The following is a 22,877-nucleotide window of genomic DNA, read 5'->3' as shown; positions in this document are numbered from 1 at the left end:
CCTCCTGTTAAATATGGAAATTACCAGCCAACATTAACTATTATTGTTGCTGCTACTGCTATTTTACACGGCATATTGCAGTCTTAGGACAATGCAATACTGCCATTAGAGAAACAATGGGGAAAAAAACTATCAAAAAATTCTACACCAGCAGATTCATACAAACAAAGCAATAGTTGGACAACAGCATTTAGACAAAAATGAAATGAATTTTACGTAAAACAGCTATGTGTGCCATGTGAAGAAAAGGAAAGAGAAGAAAAGAGGTAACTTTTATGGCAGGAAACAAACTAGATACTATCTGGTCTTATATTGTCAAACAGATGATTTAGATGTCTTTGACCTAGTTCACTTACAGTAACACCATACAAAACAACCTAACAGTACATAAAATAGTTAAGAAGCCTGGTACAAACTCCCCACAAATTCATGACACTAACAGTTACAAACACAGGATTTATTATTGTCAGATGCATCCAACTAGGACTACTTGGCCTAGTGTCATATAAAAGGTTGTGCTGGGCATCACATTCATTTAAGCTCTTTGTGATCACTGGAAAAACATCTCCAGATGCTTTTAGCATGTTTTTTTCACTCTTCCTGAATGGTTGCAAATGAAGTGACCAGGCATTTTCTGCCAATTCCCAAGTGCTATGCTCTCAATCCGTAATGCTGTGGTGGCTATAGCTCAATGTACATTATCTTGAATTAAGAGCCATTAAATACAGTGAAACATCTTTTTGAGCAAACATTCAGGGAACTGGGCTGTTAAGCCTTGAACCCCCACAGATTTCAAGCAACAGGACTTATGTCTATGACATTTCTTAACTGAGAAGGGTGAAGAAGCATGCTTGCTGCAAGAGTGATGCATTGTACTATTCATCTTTTTCAGAGACTACAGATTCCATGAACCCAGCACATTTAAATTTCAGCATTACCCAGAAACAGTAATTGTGGATTCTGATGCCATTCTGCAGCAACCTTCAAAACCGCTTGGTTGGAGAATCATTCCTGTGTAGTCACTTGCATTGCCTAAGAACCAGCAGGCAACACTGAATAGCATACTCAGCTATAAAAATGCTGGAGGCTAAAATTGTACCAAAGAAAAACTTAGACAAAAAATTCTGAATCATAATGGGAAGATCTGACAATATAAGAAAAAGAAAGAAAGAAAGAAAGAAAGAAAGAAAGAAAGAAAGAAAGAAAGAAAGAAAGAAAGAAAAAGAAAGGAGGGAGGGAGGGAGAGAGAGAGGGAGGGAGGATCTCCATCCATCCACAGTGTCAGGATGTTATTGCTTTGAGAGGGAGAAATTGGGATTGATTGGGAAATAAGATATATTTCCAAATATACAAATGTTTCCCTTGAAAATTAAGCACTGATATATGAAAGTCTTCTTCCATCCACTGGGCTAGCATGGATTGCTGAATTATACACATTTCATTCTTTCCACTTTCAGCAATATAAAACTTACTCTCAAAAACATTCATACAACCAAGGAAGACAGGGACAAAGAAATACATTGATAGATATGAGGACACACTTAGCTCTCTAATGCTATTGCCATGATGCAATATCTTTATTTGAATTTTTGTGCATACCAAAAATATCCTGTGCCCTCCACCCTTTTCTGTGAAAATGACAACCATCATGGACTTTACACAGTATTTCCTTCTATAACTTGTATCCTTTTTTTTTGTCATTGTGATTATACTTCAAAAATATCCCCATGAGCATCAAACGCAGGATCTAGGAAGGAAAATAACGTTAAGACGCTCGAGGGTATATGTGAGAACAAGTCTGTGTGCATGTAGAAATATACACCAACATTAATTAGCAATGGAGAACCAGGGTGCAAACACACCCACTTTACCAAAGAACTAGTTGTCTTGCCGTGACTGATTGTACTTTTACACCATCCAATAACCAGAGTTCTGTGGATGGTATTACAATCCATGGATACTTCTATATCTCTGGGGAAAGAGACGGAAAAGGAAAAAACATATTGATTGCAGTTGAGACGATCTGCTTTGTGTTAAATCACACACGCAGAAAATAATTAAGTTTAGTTCTAGATTCAATGGTCAAAGCCTTCTGTTACGTGGGATTCACAGATTAAGAATTAAACGCTAATGATTTAAAATAACAACAACAATGTGATTTGTCAAAGCATACAATGAAACATACAATGAGCTATAAAGGATGAAGGAATTTTTCCTCTTTTCATGTTCTGACAGACAGATTTCTCAATTTAAATGTTATGCTGAACCTTAATAGGTTTAATTCCACATGAAAACAGACAGTTTTCTGTTTTTACCTGTTGCCTCAGAGCATCAAGGCGCTTCTTCCTTTCTTCTTCTTCCTGGGCTTCCTTGAGGATTGACGCTTTTTTCTCCATCAAGTGCGTTTCCAACAGCTTTTGCCTAAACTGAACTCTTTGAATAAGACATAACAACATCAATGACCTACTGCTCGTCTATCTTCTCATACTGTTTGATTATTCAGCCAAGTATTAGGAACAATTAAGACCTTAATTACAGAAGCGATATAAACCATAGTTTGTCTAGGAATGTTTGTTACAGAAGCAATGCAATGCTACTCAGACCTATTGTAATGGTTGCCTACCCCACACACTCAGACTCACAAGAGGTTACTTAAATGAAATCTGATTTATTAGGGAAATTATGGCAGATACAGAGAAAGCTGAGAATGACTAAAAGCGCACCAAATACAAACTAAAAACCCTTGGCTCCAAACGTAATCCCTCCCCCCTACCGGCCATAGCAACCACCCCCCTCCCAGGTGCTGGTAACCGTTTTCCACACATCCTGGGAAAGCAACCTTGAGCACATGAGATAACCCAAACACATTCCAACCCAGCAGCCAACAGATAACCACTCCCCGAAGAGGAATCTTCCTCCCTCCCGAGATCAAACCCGTATCAGGGAAATGACATGCGAAACGTTACGATGTACCAAGCACATTGAAACGGTGAACATGACACCTATTCAGGAGAAAATATTAAGTTCAATATGCATGCATAGGATTGCACTGCAAATGTCTTCATTTTGGTAGTTATTATTATTTGTGTATGAATGCTGACAAACCCAAATAAATAATATGACTGTCTTAAAATAAAATGCATTTAGATGGCTTATCACCCAATGCACTTATAAAGTTCATTGCAAATTTCCACATCTACCATATTTCAGCCAACTAACTTATACCTAGGGACGCGGTGGCGCTGCGGGTTAAACCGCTGAGCTGCCGATCGGAAGGTCGGCGGTTCAAAACCGCGCGGCGGGGTGAGCTCCCGTTGTTAATCCCAGCTCCTGCTCACCTAGCAGTTCGAAAACGTGCCAATGTGAGTAGATCAATAGGTACCGCTTCGGCGGGAAGGTAACGGCATTCCGTGTCATTATGCCGGCCACATGACCACGGACGGGTCCTTACGGACAACGCCGGCTCCAAGGCTTAGAAACGGAGATGAGCACCGCCCCCTAGAGTCGGACACAACTGGACTTTACGTCAAGGGAAACCTTTACCTTTACCTAACTTATACCTGCTAAGTGAAGAAGAATCACACGAAGCCAGTCCCAGGACTATGATCATAGACCATGGCAAGCCAATTTGTCGCTTATCAACAAGTGATTATGCACACAGGCTCTTCCTGCAAACTTCAAAGCAGCCATGCAGCCCCAGGAAAAGATGCTGATGCATCTTTTGCAAGAGGTGCTATATTTGTGATTCTTTATGCTCCAAAGCATCTTTTTGGAATTGAATCTGAAGTGCTACACAGCCCCAGCATTCATTAACCTCCCATTATTGCACTAAGTTGATTAAACATGTGCAGAACAGCTTAAATAATTATTACATGGTTATCCTAGCTAATTTGAAAAATATTCTTATTATTTATTGTATTACCTACCCATATTGCTAGCAAAATATCAGCCTTAATCCTAAATAGTGAATTTTGGAAGTACAAAAGTCTTGCTGAAACTAATGAACTGACACCAGGGTACAAATGATTAGAATGAACTTTTTCAACCTTTAGATGGCTACAACTGCCTCTATACAAGGAATAATTCCTTTGAACCATGGAAGCAGCATTTGGAGTCTTAGCACAGATTGAAGCTTGATTTATAGCAACGTATGACTTCAAATGCATTCTAATTAAATGGGAATAGAATCTGGATGAATAAGGAAATTCCTAATAACATGTATATGTAGTTTATTTAATTCTATTCCTTTATTTACATTTATATCCTGACCAGCTCCATAGAAATATAACAATAATGATATAAAAACAAGAGATAACAAAAATACATTTTAGGATTAAAACATTCCATGCCACAGCTTTTAATTGCCAAATGTTCCCTATTACATGATAATCCGAACAAAAATATCCTGTCAGAAGCCGCTATTTGCTTTTCAATCAGTGCAAACTTATCCAGTATCCTGCATAAAGTTACCAAGACCATCAAATTAGCCCCAGAAACATCCTGGCCAAAGCCCAATTGAAATGGATAAAAAAATCAATGTAACTCGGGTAAATCTGGAGCAGAAAAACTCCCAGTTCTCAATCATCTTTCCCCAAAGTAGAACTTTTGAGATTGGCCTATAATTGTACAAGTCTCCCATGTCCACAGAAGATTTCTTCACTAAATCTATTATTATTGACTTCATTTAGCAGGGACGAATATCTCTCTCCCACAAGATGCCAATCATTTTTTTAACAATGAAACTAGTACATATACAGATTTCCAAGGGTCAAGTAAAGCTAGAAGCAGCAGTTCAGTCATCTCATACATTTACAATCATACTTAGCCCTATTTCTTTTTACAAATATTTATGCAGATTTTTTAAACCCTTAAAAAATGCCGAACTATAAAATTGCTGGATAGTAGAATGAAGGACCCACATATTTCTAATCCTCCTTTTGCAGGAACAGTTCTCCACTGCAGCCACATGAAATCTATAGATCAGTGTTTCTCAACCTCAGCGACTTTATGACATGTGGACTTCAATCCCAGAATTCCCCAGACAGTCTTAACGTTGCTGAGGTTGAGAAACACAGCTATAGATTGTCTATGTTTCTGTTGCATACCAAGGCATCACATCAAAAATCTTGGCTGTTTCGTATAAAAGCTGTCTAGTGCTTCAAACTCAAAGTAAAAAGGTGTTTTGGAGTATCACATCATGCTTATCTGCTGCTCTTTAAAGCAGCCGTGACTTTTCCCTGGTTCCTGCAGCTGCACCTAGCTTCCATTGTTTTTCCACAGTGTTATCTGACCACATTGTGAGTCTATTGATGGCTTAGTAAAAGTATATGGTAAGTGTGTAGAAGTTTGCATACTATGTGAATAAGCAGCTTGTCTTGATTCAGTAGTGGAGGAAAGTAGGAATTATTGCTTTTTTCAAATAGTAGTTTTATTCTACTGAGTAGTAAGGTTCATCTGGGTTCATCTCCATCTGAACTCCATCAATTCATAAGTACAAGGCACAAGTTCTTTAGATCACATCTTTATTTATTAAATGTTATACCACAGCTAAAGAATATGCTATGTATTATGTGGGAGATTATGATCAAGTCTTCTACCTTAGAAAAGAAGATTATAGTTGTGGTACTTTCAAAGCACCATATCAATCCATTTTTAATTTGATCTGTAAAAATGTTACAAATATAAAGTTTAGGAGTTATATAAAATTATGCAGCAATTAGTTTCAGTGTGATTTACAGCTAGCTAATAGAGTAGGATTGTGTAACAATAAAATAATCATGTTAAATCAGGGTTATTTCTATTGGTTCAAACTATAGTATATCTTATGCATTACTGATTTTTAACTGTATTTTTGTTTGGGACAGAAAAAATGTCCATTGCCAGCTAAGCCATGGGATTTAAATGCCATCCCAATCAGCATATTCTTATATAATTTCCAAGAGTAGTCAGGCTCAGAGGAAAATTGATAAAAAAGGGATTGTTTTCAGATGAGACAAACCAATGGTCCTTACTTCTGTTACAATGTCCAGGGAATTCTACAACATCCCTAGGTCACTTTTTCTTAAGGTTTAATTATATCTTCAAAACTAGGTTTCATGTTGAACCACTATGGATAACTCAGAAACCTAACACTGGCTGAATCCACAAATTGAAAATTGAGGGTATTCACAAGAAGAGCTTATATAGGTTGTATAGGTAAGAAAACCAAGTGAGGAACTCACATCTTCATCTCTCATATGACATTTAAACCAGTCATATGGTATATTTAAACCAGTGAGTTGGGATACGCAGTTTTAAGTGAACACTTTAAGTAGAACTATTTATGTAGAGGTTACATAATCAATGGATCTCAAAGGCAGATCTATGAAGATAAATTGCCCTGAAGCTCTGAATCCTTCTTGTTTAGAACCTGAAAGAACTGCAAGTAAATAGTTGGGGAGAAGGGAAACTCATAACCAACCTCCCTCCCTCCCGAAATATAAACAAACAGAATGAAGGGACTCAAACAGAGGAAGCTAGAGACATTACTGCAACCTTCCTCCACTGAGAACCCTCCAAAAATGTTGGGGTTATTCATATCAACAGGAAGTGACTAAGAAAATGCATAACAAAGAAAATTCTAGGGGAGAAATTGAATAAAATGCATTTGACTCTCAGAGGCCTTGCATTTGTGTAGTCATGTCCAACAGCTCTGGCAAATACATTTTCAAAATGTCAGTGTGGGCAGAGGATTACCAGAGTCAACCATGTGGGGGCTCAACTTCTTTCATCCAACAATTTAGCTGGGAAAGAGAAAGTCTATTCGGATTAGAAGCTAGACTACTCTAAGAAAAATCTCTGTGGGTGTCTCTGTTACATTTCAGATGCATGAAGCCAGGGGAAAATACTACAGAGGGCTATCTGGTGTTAAAGAAAAAGGGAGAGTCAGCTGTGGGGCTGAAAGGAAATATTATCTGATCTCTGCCATTAAACAGAGTAGCATGTGCTCTGTGTGAGTGTGAGCATCTGTATGCGTGCACGTGAGGAAGAAAAGGAGAGACAGAGAGAGAGAGTTGTACACCTGTTGTTGGAAATTGCCTTGGGGATCTTTTTACTACAAAACAAAATATAAGCTTTCTAAATAATACGGGATGATGACTCAAACTCAGTTATGTGGAATTGGATACTACAATATCTGAAGTGAAATGGAAGCTAATGAAGACTGGTTGTTCCTTTTTTATAGAGAAAGAAAACATGGAATTAAGCATTATGTCATGTTCACTGTTTCAATGTACAGTATACATCGTAACGTTTCACACGCCATGGTGCTGACGCGCGTTTCTGTTTCGGAGGGAGCTGCTGTGAAACCTTGTACCAAGCTCTGTATCTGTGTTCATTACAATGGAATGTTTTTGGGTTATGTTCTCTGTTCAAGGACTTTTCCCGCAGACCATCAGAAACCGTTAGGAGCACCTGGGATTGTGAACTTGGAAAGATTCTACAGGGGGAGGGATCTCATTTGCACCGAGGGTTTTTAGTTTGCATTTGGCGTGCTTTTATCATTCTCAGCTTTCTCTGTGATCCTGCGTAATATTTTTTAATAAATCAGATATCTTTGAATTCCTGCTCATGAGTCTGATAGTGTTTTAGAATAGGCAATCATTACATAAAGCTGAGAATCCCCAAAGTTGTACCGTTAGCTCCTACCAAGATTAGTTTCTTGTGAGGGAAAATAGTTAACGATGGCCGAGTCCAAGCTCACAACCGGGGGACTTGAGGAGATGGCTAGTTTGATGCCCGAGATGACGGTCAAGACCGGAGAACAGAGCCTCACCCCAGAACCTTCAGATTTTTGGGAGGAATCGAGTTCTAGTCCTGAGGTGGAGGAATCCGACGATGGGGGAGAACCAGAGCAACTGGCACCCAGCGAATCGCCCACAGAGTTGATCACCTGGGATGAAATGGGAGAAGCCCAGCCAGGGACGTCCCAGGTGTCCTGGAAGTATCGGTTCCCGCTGACCCCAGATGTAGAATCTACCACAGTATCAACAGAGAGACAGCCTAACACGCGAGGGAGGGAGGAATCTCAAACCCCTGAAAGGCTAAGAGTGATGGAGGCCAAAATAGAATCGATGGAGTACCTGCTAAGAAACCTGTCTCTGTCATTGGGGGGGCAGGGGAGGCACGGAGGAGATTCACGCAACCATCCCCCATCCTCCCATCCAGACCACCGGTGGAGCGGGGCCAGAGACGGCTCCGGGATGAATCTCCACCCCGCAGGGCTCGACCACTAGTGTCCCCACCCCAAAGAGGGAAAACTACTGTAACCTGGGGCCCAACCACTCAAGCAGCTGCCGATTCCACTCCAACAGGAGTGGGGGTGAGAGACTTTTCTGTCAAGTTTGATGGGGATCCAACCAAGTTATCTTTCTTTTTAACTAATGCTAAAAGTTACATGAGGCAGTTTGGAGCATACTTCCCTTCCGAAGAGGCTAAGATAACTGCCACTGCCACCAAGTCGAAGGGTTGAGCGGCTGACTGGTATGTTCAATTAAGTGAGGCTGACTCCCCTGCACTTGATTATTTCGAGGACTTCATGTGGGCGTTAAAGCTGCATTTTGAAGATCCTCTGGCCAAGGCAAGAGCTAAGAAGGCATTGAAGGATCTTACCCAGGGCCAACTGTCTGTAGCTGATTATCCCCTGGAGTTTAAGGCTTTAGCTGGGAAAATCCCCGACTGGTCTCAGTCAACCTTAATAGAACGGTTTAAAGAGGGACTGAACTGGGACGTCCTACGGTGGGTGTTGTGTAGGGATGACCCAGAGTTATTCTATGAATGGATCCATCTGGCCGGCAAGGCCGAGCACGGTCAGCATACCTTCATGCAAACCAGAAGACCTGAAAAACCTCCAGCCACCATGAGGGGACCCCAAAGTGCTGTGACTGCTGCCCGGCCAGGCTATAGAGCCTGGGATGAGGAGAGAGATCGGCGCTACGTGAGGGGTCAGTGTCTCCGATGCGGAAAGGAAGGTCATCGAGCAGCTGATTGCCCAAAAGCCAAGTGTAATGATTGCCTACTCTAATAGACTCAGACTCACAAGCAGGAACTTAATGATATCTGATTTATTAAAGAATAGTATGCAAATACAGAGAAAGCTGAGAATGAGTAAAAGCGCGCCAAATACAAACTAAAAACCCTTGGCTCAAACGTAATCCCTCCCCTCGCCCTGCCGTTGCAAACTCCCCCCCCCCCCCAGGTGCTGGTAACCGTTTCTGCTGATGTCCTGGGAAAGGAACCTTGAACACACGAGATAACCCAAACACATTCCAATCCAGCTACTAACATATAACAATCCCATGAGATGGAATCCTCCTCCCCTCCCAGACGAAACACGCATCAGCCAAATGACATGCAAAACATTACAATGTACCGGCAACATTGGAACGGTGAACATGACACCAAGGCTGGAGATCGAGCGGGCAAGCCGCCGACCAAATCGCCCCCCCCTCGCGGCGGATGACAGCAGCCAAGGGTGCAGCCAACACTGAGGAAGTACTCTACTTCTTGGGAGAGGCTGAAGACAACACTAAGGAGCCAGCGGGAAACGCCAGCCACCTGTCATGAGTGCCGTTGAGCTAAAGTCATCAGCGCAATGGCACACATGACAATGACAAGGAAATAGGTAAAGGGGTACAAGATAAGTAGCCATCAACCCACAACGACTAACGGCTAACAAACAATAGCTAAACGGATCACGGAGCCACCCAAGCCATCAGCGGCAATACAACGGGGATCGCCCAGCTGAAAGCAATCAGCAGAAGAATGGGAAACCTGATGATGGGCGATCCTGGAAACCCTCACCCACCGGCAGGGCAACGTATTGGACAAAGGGGAGTGACGTGACCGTGAGCGAGGGGGCGCTGACCGGCGCGGGGTATTTAAACCCCGCACCGGCGCGCTCCTGTCACTCTCAGCTTTTTTCTACCGACGCTGTACCTGCCCTGCAATAAACCAGAGCCTGATTCGCAAACCAGTGTCTGAGTGTTATTCAGAGAGAGACAGTGCATGACATAAAGCTGAGAGTCATAAACTCAGCCTCGCCGAGCCCCACCGGACGACAACGAGCCGCGGGAGGAGTAGACGGCGAGAAGACCAGCAAGATGAGGCCGGAACGGCGCGGGCAAGGAGGGCGAGCCGCGCGGCAAGAGACAGAGGAGGACCGACCAAGGCCAGAGGCACCGCGGACTCCCGGAGCCATGGACGCCCACCCCACCCGACCCGAGCCTCAGCTCCAACCCCAAGGGGAGGTGGCGACGGAGGCAACCCGACCGCGGGAGGGAGCAGCACGACTTCCGAAACCAGCGGAGGACCCCGCGCACCACATCGCACCCCAGCAACGGGCGTGGAGCGACGGCCCCACGGCGCTCAACACGGAGGAGGACGATGGAGACACCCACCAGACGGCGGAGGAAGCGGACCCGCGGCAGAGGGACGATGAACCCCGCCGGCAACCCACCCCCGAGGACGCGCCAACGGAACCGGCCCCAGCGGCGGCGCGGGCTGTGGACGAGGAGGCACGAGCTGAACTCGCGGCCATGCGGGCTCAACTGACGGAACTCCGGACCATGCTCCAGGCGCTTATGCCCCCCGCGCCACCCAACGACGTCCCCGCACAAGCCCACACCCCGAGCGAAGCACCGAACCCACACGGGCCAGCGGAGGACCAGCAGACGGCACAGGCGGCCGACACCACACCCCGGGAAGCGAGAGGCGGGGCCGCACAAAACGCCCGGGCCCCAAAGGACTTCCCCATCTGCTTCGATGGGACCCCCACAAAACTCTCGTTTTTCGTGACCAACGCTAGGGAGTTCATGGGGAGGCACGGACACTCCTATGACTCCGAGGCCGACAAGATCGCCGCCGTGGCGATCAAACTCCAAGACAGGGCGGCGGACTGGTACGTCCAACTGTACGAGTCCAGCTCCCCCGCCCTCGCCACCTTCCCCGCTTTCATCAAAGAGATGAAAAACTACTTCGAAGACCCCCTAGCCAAAGTACGGGCGAAAAACGCACTCCAAAGACTTAAACAGGGCACACGCACGGTCCCTGACTACGCCCTGGAGTTCAAAGCCCTCGCAGGGAAGGTCAGCGACTGGTCCGAGACCACCCTGCTAGAAATGTTCAAAAGGGGGCTCAACCGCGACGTTCTCCAATGGGCCCTCTACCGCGACGACCCAGAAACGTTACACGGGTGGATCCACCTCGCGGGGAAAGCCGAACACGCGCACCGCACCTTCCTCATGACAACCACGGAAGACACAAACTATGCCGAGAAAAAGGTACCCGCACCACACGGGGGGATGGCCGGCCCCATATACCCAAAAAAGAAGTTCAACCGGGAGCCCTGCGGGAGGTGTGGCAAATTAGGGCACAAGACGGCGGATTGCTTCGCCAACCGACCGCCGACCAGCGCGCCCAAACCCACTCCGAAAATTAGCCCCAAACCACCCAACCCGGGGCCGCCTCCTCACCGCCGAATGACCGTGGCCACAGCGACACCGGAAGAGGGCTGGGACGCTTACTGGGGGGAAGAGAACAATACAGACCCCGACCAGCCGGCGGGAAATGCTCCCCGCTTGCCATGAGACGCGTGGCGAGGCAGGCGGTGGGACAGCAACGCGGACCACCTCAACGAAACGACGAAAGCCCCGTAATATTGGCAGCAATTCAACTCTCTGCCAGCAACGGAGCCACCACGGCCGCGGCACTAGTGGACTCGGGGTGCTCAAAAAACCTCATCCACCCCGACCTAGTCGCCAAACTCGAACTCCGCTGCTTCCCCCTCCCCACGCCGCTGGCATTCCACCAGCTGGACGGCTCTACAGCGGGAGGGAAACCAGCCACGCTACAAACCGAGCCGGTCACCCTGCAAATGGGCACTCACACCGAGCGCACATCGTTCGTAGTCACGCACATCGGACGGCCCATTGCAGTCCTGGGGATGCCATGGCTCGCGACAAACAACCCGCGGATCAACTGGGAGACCCGCACCTTCACATTCAGCGACGGCGAGTATCGAGCACCAGTTCCAGCGGGCAGAAGCCACCCCACGGTAGGACGAGCGGAGGCGACCACACAAGACAACGCCGCCACCACAGCAGACCTACCAGAACAATACGCCGACTTCTCCGAGGTCTTCGGAGAGGCAGAGGCTGACCAACTACCCCCCCACCGCAAGACGGATTGCCGGATCGACCTACTGCCCGACGTCCCCTTACCTAGACCAAAAATTTATTCGATGACCCCGAAGGAGATGGCAACCCTCCGGGAGTTCATCGATAAAAATCTAGACAGGGGATTCATAGAGCCAGCATGCTCACCGGTCGGAGCCCCCGTCTTATTCCGGGAGAAGAAAGACGGGACCCTACGGCTCTGCACCGACTACCGGGGCCTAAACGCGGCTTCCCTGTCCAACAAATACCCCTTACCCCTGGTGAAGGACATGCTCGCCCACCTGTCCACGGGCAAAGTCTTTTCCAAATTGGACCTTCGCGAGGCGTACTATCGCATCCGAATCAGGGAGGGGGACGAATGGAAGACGGCGTTTAACTGCCCCCTAGGCGCTTTCCAGTACAAGGTACTGCCCTTCGGACTCGCGGGGGCCCCTGGGGTGTTCATGCAGCTCATCAATGAGGTACTGCATGAACATCTGTTTAAAGGGGTCCTGGTCTACATCGACGACGTCCTTATTTACACAAAAACGCACGAGGAACATGTAACCCTAGTCAGGCAAGTCCTCGACAAGCTCAGAAGGGCGCAGCTCTATGCAAAGCCTACAAAGTGCGAGTTTCACAAAGAGCGCCTAGACTACCTGGGGTATCGAATCTCCGGGGATGGCATCAAAATGGACCCCGCAAAAGTCGAAGCGGTGCTAAACTGGGAGCGGCCCCGCAACAGACGGCAACTACAGAGCTTCCTCGGATTCGCGAATTTCTACAGGTCATTCGCCCGGGGGTTCGCTGAGATAGCCCTCCCCTTAACGGACCTCCTCAAAACCAAAGGGGTGGGGGACACCCGACGCGCCAAGAACCCAGGCACAGTGCTGAATTGGACTCCCGCGTGCCAGACCGCATTCGATAAGCTGAAAGCGCTCTTCACTACAGAGCCAATCCTCGCGCACCCGGACCCAGAACGGCCGTTCGTGGTCCAAGCCGACGCCTCAGACTTCTCCCTGGGAGCCATCCTGCTACAGAAAGACCCCACGGGACTCCTGAAACCATGCGCCTACCTGTCAAGGAAGTTCTCCGAGACAGAGAGGCGATGGCACGTCTGGGAGAAAGAAGCCTTCGCGGTGAAATCGGCACTAGAGACATGGCGACACCTACTCGAGGGAGCCACCCAACCATTCGAGGTCTGGACGGACCACCGGAACCTCGAGGCCCTACGAACGCCCAGACGCCTTAGCCCAAAACAGGTCCGATGGGCCCAATTCTTCAGCCGCTTTGAGTTCCAGCTGAAGTTCATGCCGGGCAAGAAGAACTTCCTGGCCGACGCCCTCTCCCGACTGCCCCAAGACGAAGAGCCCGCCCCAGACACCATTGGGACGGTCCTATCCGCCTCGCAACTGGGGATGGCCGTGACCACCCGAAGCGGAGCACGGAGGCAGCTCGACTCTACGGCGCAGCCGACGGCGGGACAACCGGCGACGGAAAGAAGCCAACCGCAACTACCAGGGGGAATGCGCACGGACCTCGCCGCCGCCCTCAAAACCGACCCCTGGTTCCTGGCAAACCCCGACAAGGTAACGATGGCACAAGACCTGGCATGGGGGGAAGGCAGAATCTACGTCCCGGACTCGCAACGCCAGGCGATCTTGCATAGGTCACACGACGCCAAGCAAGCGGGACACTTTGGGTTCCTCAAGACCCTACACCTAACACGGCGTCAATTCTGGTGGCCCGCGCTCAGGCGAGACGTAAAAACCTACGTGGCGTCCTGCCCAACGTGCGCTAGGGCCAAACGGGCACCAGGCAAACCCGCGGGGCTATTGCAACGGGTGGCAGAACCCTCCCGCCCATGGGAGGAAATCTCTATGGATTTTATAGTGGACCTCCCACCCAGCCAGAAGAAAACGGCCATTTGGGTGGTGAAGGACTACTTCTCTAAGCAGGCCCACTTCATCCCCTGCACGTCGGTCCCATCCTCACAACAGCTAGCCAAACTCTTCCTCATCCACGTGTACAGGCTACACGGATGTCCCGCACGTGTGGTGACCGACAGGGGCACACAGTTCACCTCCAAATTCTGGCGGGCCTTCCTGAAGCTGACGGGGACCCAACAGGCCCTATCTACGGCTTGGCACCCTCAGACGGACGGAGCCACTGAGGTTCTTAATGCCACCTTAGAGCAATTTATACGATCATATACTAACTACCACCAAGACGACTGGGCTGAACTGCTCCCGTTCGCCGAAGTCGCATACAACAACGCCGTCCACACGAGCACGGGGAAAACTCCGTTCGAAGTGGTCTCGGGGCGCGACTTCGTCCCCATACCGGAGCTACCTCAACCCCCGGAACCCCAGGTGGACGCTAGCGACTGGGGACGGAAGATCGCGGAAGCATGGCCAGTAATCACGGCGGCGCTGAAGGATGCACAGGCTGCCTACAAAGAGCAGGCCGACAAGCACCGGCGCCAACAACCGACGTTCCAGGCGGGGGATATGGCCTATCTATCCACCAAGTTCCTAAAGTCAACCCAACCCTCGAAAAAACTGGGGCCTAAGTACATCGGGCCGTTCCGAGTCACGCAAATAGTGAACCCGGTAGCAATACGCTTGGACCTGCCACACAACCTCCGGAGACTCCACCCGGTGTTCCACACCAGCCTCCTGAAACCGGCAACCACCTCCCGATGGCACCCAAGCACGCCACAGCCCGCACCGGTAATGATCGACGGGCAACACCACTTCGAGATAAGGGACATTCTCGACTCCCGCAAGCAACGAGGAACCCTACACTATCTGGTCAGGTGGAAACACTTCCCCCACCCGGAATGGGTGGCGGCGCACAACGTTAACGCGCCTGACCTGACCAGAGCATTTCACCGGGCATACCCCGACAAACCGCAACCAAGGTCAGCAAAACCAAACCCCCCCTCCGCAGGCCCCCCCCGCCTCCCGTGCCCCAAGGGAAAGGGCCCCCCCAAGCCCGCGACTTGGGTGGACCTTCCCCCCCCCGGGACTCACTCCCCCCGCCCCGGGCCCACGGGGTGGTGACAAACGTTCGCCAGCACCCTCCCCCCCGCCCCCCGGCCGCGGGGGAGTGGCAAGCAAGTCAACAGGGCAACCTGGGGGCAACGCCCAGGAGACACAACAAAGGCGACGCACTCTAAATAAGGAAAAGAAGGGCCCTACCTGGAGCTGAGAAGCACCCGACCAGCCACGCCTCTCGCCTCGCCGAACTGAGCCAAACAAACAGGGTGTGGCTGGAGCATGCGCACGCCAGGTCAGGACCCGAGCATGCGCACCATGGACACACCCTGGGAAGGCACGTGGTAGAGGGAGGAGCAAAGGGAGGGGCGACAACTACTCCGGCGGGAACTTTGAAAAAAAAAAAAAAAATGTGGCATTTTGACAGCTCCACGGGGAAAACCCAGAAAACCGGGGGAGAACACTATTCGAAAAGGGGGCAGTATGTCATGAGTGCCGTTGAGCTAAAGTCATCAGCGCAATGGCACACATGACAATGACAAGGAAATAGGTAAAGGGGTACAAGATAAGTAGCCATCAACCCACAACGACTAACGGCTAACAAACAATAGCTAAACGGATCACGGAGCCACCCAAGCCATCAGCGGCAATACAACGGGGATCGCCCAGCTGAAAGCAATCAGCAGAAGAATGGGAAACCTGATGATGGGCGATCCCGGAAACCCTCACCCACCGGCAGGGCAACGTATTGGACAAAGGGGAGTGACGTGACCGTGAGCGAGGGGGCGCTGACCGGCGTGGGGTATTTAAACCCCGCACCGGCGCGCTCCTGTCACTCTCAGCTTTTTTCTACCGACGCTGTACCTGCCCTGCAATAAACCAGAGCCTGATTCGCAAACCAGTGTCTGAGTGTTATTCAGAGAGAGACAGTGCATGACACCACCTGCCATGAAGAGCGCCTGCGGGCAGGTGGAGGAGGATGGGCACGAGGATGCTATGATGAGTGCTGACTGTCCCACTTTAGCAGTAAAAGTGAAATTGGGCTCCCGCACAAAAACTGCAGAGGTCTGGGCTTTGGTTGACTCTGGGTGTTCCAGGTGTTTAATTCACCCTGATCTGGTTGCTGCTTTGGACTTGCCTAGCTTCCCCCTCCAGCAGCCTTTGATCTTCACACAGTTGGATGGTTCAACGGCAGGGGGGGGGGCGGCAGCCCATTTCACTGGAACTGTGGCAATACAAATGGGCAGCCGTGAGACTTTAAAATTTGTAGCAGCACCTGTTGGCAATCCCTTGGTAATTCTGGGGATCCCCTGGTTGAGCCCCTATATAAACTGGGAACACAGAACTGTGACTTTTAAAGATGGGTTTTACCAAGCTCCTACAGCGGAGAGAGCATCACATGTGGGGGTTGGAAGGGCTGCGACTGCCACGCCGCGCCCTCACTTGGCACATTTAGAAGGCTTGCCCGATCGATACCAAGACTTTGCAGATGTTTTTGGGGAAATGGAAGCAGATCAGCTACCCCCCCATCAGAAAACTGACTGTGCGATAGAGTTGGTCCCCAATGCTCAATTGCCCAAGCCAAAAATTTATCCGATGACTCTGAAGGAGCTTGAGGCATTATGGGACTTCATTGGCAAAAATCTGTCAAGGGGGTTTATTGAACCTACAAATTCCCCAGTTGGGGCCCCTGTGCTATTCCAGGAAAAGAAAGATGGCACGCTTCGACTTTGTACGGACTATTGAGGGTTAAATTCCGTCTCTATTGTCAACAAGTGCCCTCTTCCGCTCATGAAGGACATGTTAGCTCATTTGTCAAAGGGCAAGATTTTCTCCAAGCTCGATCTTCGTGAAGCCTATTTCCACATTCGCACACGAGCTGGAGATGAGTGGAAAACTGCTTTTAATTGCCCACTGGGTTCATTTCAGTACAAAGTCCTCCCTTTTGGGTTGGCAGGGGCGCCCGGAGTCTTCATGCAATTGATTAATGAAGTATTACATGATCATTTGTTTAAAGGGGTCCTGGTTTATTTAGATGATGTTCTCATTTACACTGAAACTGAGGAGGAACATGAACGCCTCCTCAGACAGGTGTTACGCAAGCTTAGAAATGCCAAACTCTATGCCAAACTTTCCAAATGTGAATTCCACAAGACCCAACTTGACTATCTGGGCTATCGAGTGTCTGACAAGGGCATTGAAATGGACCCTGAAAAAATTCAGAAGATTTTAAGTTGGGAACATCCCCGCACCCGGAGGCAATTGCAAAGGTTCCTTGGGTTCAGTAATTACTATCCCCAATTTATCCAGGGGTTCGGTGAGATTGCCTTGCCCCTCACTGATTTACTCCGTACCAAGGGCTTGGGGGAGACACGCAAAGTAAAAAAACCCTGGGGCAATGCTGAATTGGATGCCTGAATGCCAGGCAGCATTTGAAAAATTAAAAAACCTTTTCACTGCTGAGCCTATTCTACAGCACCCCGATCCTGAATGCCCCTTTGTGGTCCAAGTTGATGCTTCTGACTCCTCGGTTGGGGCTATATTGTTACAGAGAGATTCTGAAAATCACTTAAAACCCTGCGCTTATCTGTCCAGAAAATTTTCTGAAACCGAACGCCAGTGGCATGTTTGGGAAAAGGAGGCATTTGCTGTAAAGGCCGCTTTGGAAGCCTGGCATCACCTCCTGGAAGGCGCTAAATGCCCTTTTGAGGTTTGGACCGATCACAGGAATTTGCAAGCCCTCCGCACCCCCCGGCGTCTCAGTCCTAGACAAATTCACTGGGCTCAGTTTTTCAGTTGTTTCAACTTCCAGTTAAAATTTATCCCAGGAAAGAAAAATTTTCTGGCCAATGCTTTGTCACGTTTACCTCAGGATTTTAACCAGGGGGCAGATGTGGTTGGGACTGTTCTCACTGAACCACAACTGGGCTTGATTGCTGTCACTCGGAGCCAGACCTGTGTGCAGGCAACCCTGCCCCCAGCCCAGTCTGCAAGTTCCTTGTCAGTTACAGAAGGACTTTCTCCAGGTGCGGAAATCTGATACTTGGTTGCTACCTAATAAAGACACTGTTTCTTTTGAAAACGGTCTGGCATGGGTGGAGCACCGCCTTTATGTACCCAAAACTTTAAGAGCTGACATTTTACAGTGTTCCCATGATGATAAACTTGCTGGGCATTTTGGTTTTGTCAAAACATTACATTTGGTTCGTTGTCAATTCTGGTGGCCTACCTTGAGATGCTATGTAAAAGACTATGTGGCTTCCTGTCCTGTTTGTGCAATGTCAAAACATAAAGGGGGGAAACCACAGGGGCTTCTACAGCCAGTGGCCAGCCCATCCCATCCCTGGGACGAGATTTCTATGGATTTCATTGTGGACCTACCTCCCAGTCAGAAGAAAACTGTTATTTGGGTTGTAAAAGATTTTTTTTCCAAACAGGCACATTTCATTCCATGTGCACCCATCCCATCAGCCCCGCAATTGGCATGCCTATTTCTCATCCACATCTACCGCCTCCATGGTAGCCCCTCCCATTTGGTCAGTGACCGCAGGACACAGTTTACTTCCCAGTTTTGGAAATGATTTTTAAAATTGATTGGCACCAAACAAGTGCTGTCCACTTCTTCCCATCCTGAGACTGACGGTTCTACTGAGATTTTGAACTCCACTCTTGAACAATTTCTTAGAGCATACATTAACTACCATCAGGACGATTGGGTGGAGTTACTGCCTTTTCTGAAGTGGCTTACAACAATGTTGTCCATCAAAGTACCGGGCAAACCCCTTTTCGTGTGATTTCCGGTCACGACTTTATTCCCATCCCTGAACTGCCACAACCCCCTTCCCAAACATGTTCCGCCTCTGACTGGGCTGTTAAGCTGGCTGATTCCTGGCCAATGATTCAACAAGCTTTGGCTGATGCCCAGGCTGCTTACAAGTTCCAAGCCGATAAGCATCGTTCCTTGCAACACGACTTCAAGATTGGGGATCAGCTGTATCTATCTACCAAATTTATCAAGTCACCACAACCCTCTAAAAAACTTGCTCCCAAGTTCATTGGTTCTTTCCCTATTGTTGGTCTTATCAATCCAGTTACCGTTAAATTGGACCTGCCTCACAATTTGAAACCCTTGCACCCTGTTTTCCATTGCAGCTTGCTCAAGCCGGTCCACCACTCCTCCCGCTGGCATCCCCAACCTCCTCCTCCTGCTCCGATCATGATTGACGGCCAACAGCACTTTGAGGTCAAGGAGGTCATTGATTCTCGCAAGCTTCGAGGCACCCTCCAGTATCTGGTCCGATGGAAACACTTTCCTCATCCTGAATGGGTGTCTGCTCGCCACGTTAATGCTCCTGATTTAGTTCGCTGTTTCCACCTTGCTTACCCTTTGAAGCCTGCTGCTTAGTGTTTTCTTTCTTTTGGGGGGGCAGTATGTCATGTTCACTGTTTCAATGTACAGTATACATCATAACGTTTCACATGCCATGGTACTGACGCACGTTTGTTTGGGAGGGAGCTGCTGTGAAACCTTGTACCAAGCTCTGTATCTGTGTTCATTACAATCGAATGTGTTTGGGTTATGTTCTCTGTTCAAGGACTTTTCCCGCAGACCATCAGAAACCGTTAGGAACACCTGGGATTGTGAACTTGGGAAGATTCTACGGGGGGAGGGATCTCATTTGCACCGAGCATTTTTAGTTTGCATTTGGCGCGCTTTTATCATTCTCAGCTTTCTCTGTGATCCTGCGTAATATTTTTTAATAAATCAGATATCTTTGAATTCCTGCTCATGAGTCTGATAGTGTTTTAGAATAGGCAATCATTACACATTATGTCTCAAACAATTATCCCTCTCTCTTTATTTAAATGCAGTCACTCATCATTCTCAGAGATTCACCTCAGCCTACAGCTTTTGGACTTTTGCATTATTAGAGAACCATTTAATTCAAGTGACTGTAATGGTTGCCTATTCTAAAACACCATCAGACTCATGAGTAGGAATTCAAAGATATCTGATTTATTAAAGAATAGTATGCAGGATCACAGAGAAAGCTGAGAATGATGAAAGCACGCCAAATGCAAACTAAAAACCCTTGGTGCATATGAAATCCCTCCCCCCATAGAATCTTCCCAAGTTCACAATCCCAGGTGCTCCTAACGGTTTCTGATGGTCTGCGGGAAAAGTCCTTGAACAGAGAAAATAATCCAAACACATTCCATTCTACTGATTTAACATACAGAGCTAGGTACAAGGTCTCACAGCAGCTCCCTCCGAAACAGAAACGCGCGTCAGCGCCATGGCATGTGAAATGTTACGATGTATACTGTACATTGAAACAATGAACATGACATATTGCCCCCCCCCAAATGAAGAATACATTAAGCAGCAGGCTTCATAGGATAAGCAAGGTGGAAATGGTTAACTAAATCAGGAGCATTAACATGGTGGGCAGACACCCATTCAGGATGAGGAAAATGTTTCCATCAGACCAGATACTGCAGGGTGCCTCGAAGCTTGCAAGAATCAACGATGTCCTTGACTTCAAAGTGTTGTTTGCCGTCAATCATAATTGGAGCAGGAGGAGGAGGTTGAGGGTGCCAATGCGGTGAGTGGTGCACAGGCTTAAGCAAACTGCAATGGAAAACAGGGTGCAAGCATTTCAAATTGTGAGGCAGGTCCAATTTAACAGTAACTGGATTGACAAGATGAACAACAGGAAAAGGACCAATGAATTTGGGAGCAAGTTTTTTAGAGGGTTGAGGTGATTTGATATATTTAGTGGATAGATACACCTGATCCCCAACTTTGAAGTCGTGTTGTAAAGAGCAATGCTTATCAGCTTGAGACTTGTAAGCAGCCTGGGCATCAGCCAAAGCTTGTTGAATGACTGGCCAGGAATCAGACAATTTAACAGCTCAGTCAGACGCAGAACATGTTTGGGAAGGGAGCTGTGACAGTTCAGGGATGGGAACAAATTCGTGACCAGAAACCATGCGAAAAGGGGTTTGTCCGGTACTTTGATGCATAGCATTGTTGTAAGCAACTTCAGCAAAAGGTAACAACTCCACCCAATTGTCCTGATGGTAGTTAATGTATGCTCTAAGGAACTGTTCAAGAGTGGCATTTAAAATCTCAGTAGAACCGTCAGTCTGTGGATGGGATGATGTGGACAGTGCTTGTTTAGTGCCAATCAATTTTAAAAATGATTTCCAAAATTGGGAAGTAAACTGTGTGCCGCTGTCAGAAATTAAATGAGAGGGGCTACCGTGGAGGCGGTAGATGTGGTGGAGAAATAGGTGCGCTAATTGTGTGGCTGACAGGATGGATGCACATGGAATGAAATGAGCTTGTTTAGAGAAAAAGTCCGATACAACCCAAATGACAGTTTTCTTCTGACTGGGAGGTAGGTCCACAATAAAATCCATAGAAATCTCATCCTAGGGGCGGGATGGGCTGGCCACTGGCTGTAGAAGCCCCTGTGGTTTCCCCCCTTTTCGTTTAGACACGGCACAAACAGGACAGGAAGCCACATAGTCTTTTACATCACGTCTTAAGGTTGGCCACCAAAATTGACGATGAATCAAATCCAAGGTTTTGACAAAACCAAAGTTTCCAGCAAGTTCATCATCATGGGAACGCTACAAAACATCAGCTCTTAAAGTTTCAGGCACATAAAGGCAGTGTTCCACCCACGCCAGACCGTTTTCAAAAGAAACATTGTCTCTACTAGCTAGCAAGCAAGTGTCAGATTTCAGTGTCCGGAAAAAGTCCTTCTGTAACTGACAAGGAACTTGCACTTTCCGCTTCCCAGACTGGGCTGGGGGCGGGGTTCCCTGTGCAGGGGTCTGGCTGTGAGTGACAGCAACCAAGCCCAGTTGTGGTTCAGTGAAAACAGTCCCAACCACATCTGCCACCTGGTCAAGGTCCTGAGGTAAATGTGACAAAGCATCGGCCAGAAGGTTTTTCTTTCCCGGAATAAATTTTAACTGGAAGTTAAAGCGACTGAAAAACTGAGCCCAGCGAATCTGTGTAGGGCTGAGACGTCGTGGGGTGCAGAGGGCTTCCAAATTCCTGTGATCGGTCCAAACCTCGAAAGGGCATTTAGCACCTTCCAGGAGGTGATGCCAGGCTTCCAAAGCGGCTTTTACAGCAAATGCCTCCTTTTCCCAAACATGCCAAAGGCGTTTTGTTTCAGAAAATTTCCTGGATAGATAAGCGCAGGGTTTTAAGCGAATTTCTGAATCCCTTTGTAACAAAATAGCCGCAATAGAGGAGTCAGAAGCATCAACTTGGACCACAAAGGGGCGTTCAGGATCGGGGTGCTGTAGAATAGGCTCAGCAGTGAAAAGGTTTTTTAATTTTTCAAATGCTGCCTGGCATTCAGGCATCCAATTCAGCATTGCCCCAGGGTTTTTTACTTTTCGTGTCTCCCCCAAGTCCTTGATCAGTGAGGGGCAGAGCAATCTCAGCAAACCCCTGGATAAATTGCCGATAGAAATTACTGAACCCTAGGAAACTTTGTAATTGCCTCTGGGTGCGGGGACGTTCCCAACTTAGAATCGCCTGAATTTTTGCAGAGTCCATTTCTATACCCCGGTCAGACACTCGATAGCCCAGATAGTCAAGTTGGGTTTTGTGAAACTCACATTTGGAAAGTTTGGCATAGAGTTTGGCATTTCTAAGCTT

The 22,877-nt window shown here is 47.9% G+C and overlaps 1 protein-coding gene across 1 annotated transcript in view; it reads right to left on the bottom strand.

The window, feature by feature from the left end:
- Positions 1 to 22,877, bottom strand: part of LOC134507573 (coiled-coil domain-containing protein 148-like) — an 82,323-nt gene that overhangs the window by 5,792 nt on the left and 53,654 nt on the right. The window contains exon 4 of the mRNA XM_063318342.1: positions 2,316 to 2,433. Within this exon, the coding sequence (XP_063174412.1) occupies positions 2,316 to 2,433 (118 nt within the window). The remainder of the gene's footprint in view (positions 1 to 2,315; positions 2,434 to 22,877) is intronic.

Source organism: Candoia aspera, chromosome 1, assembly GCF_035149785.1.
Source record: "Candoia aspera isolate rCanAsp1 chromosome 1, rCanAsp1.hap2, whole genome shotgun sequence".
In the NCBI taxonomy this organism is placed as follows: Eukaryota; Metazoa; Chordata; class Lepidosauria; order Squamata; family Boidae; genus Candoia; species Candoia aspera.
The sequence above is the reverse complement of the archived record's forward strand: the minus strand, read 5'-3'. Positions and strand labels throughout refer to the sequence as shown.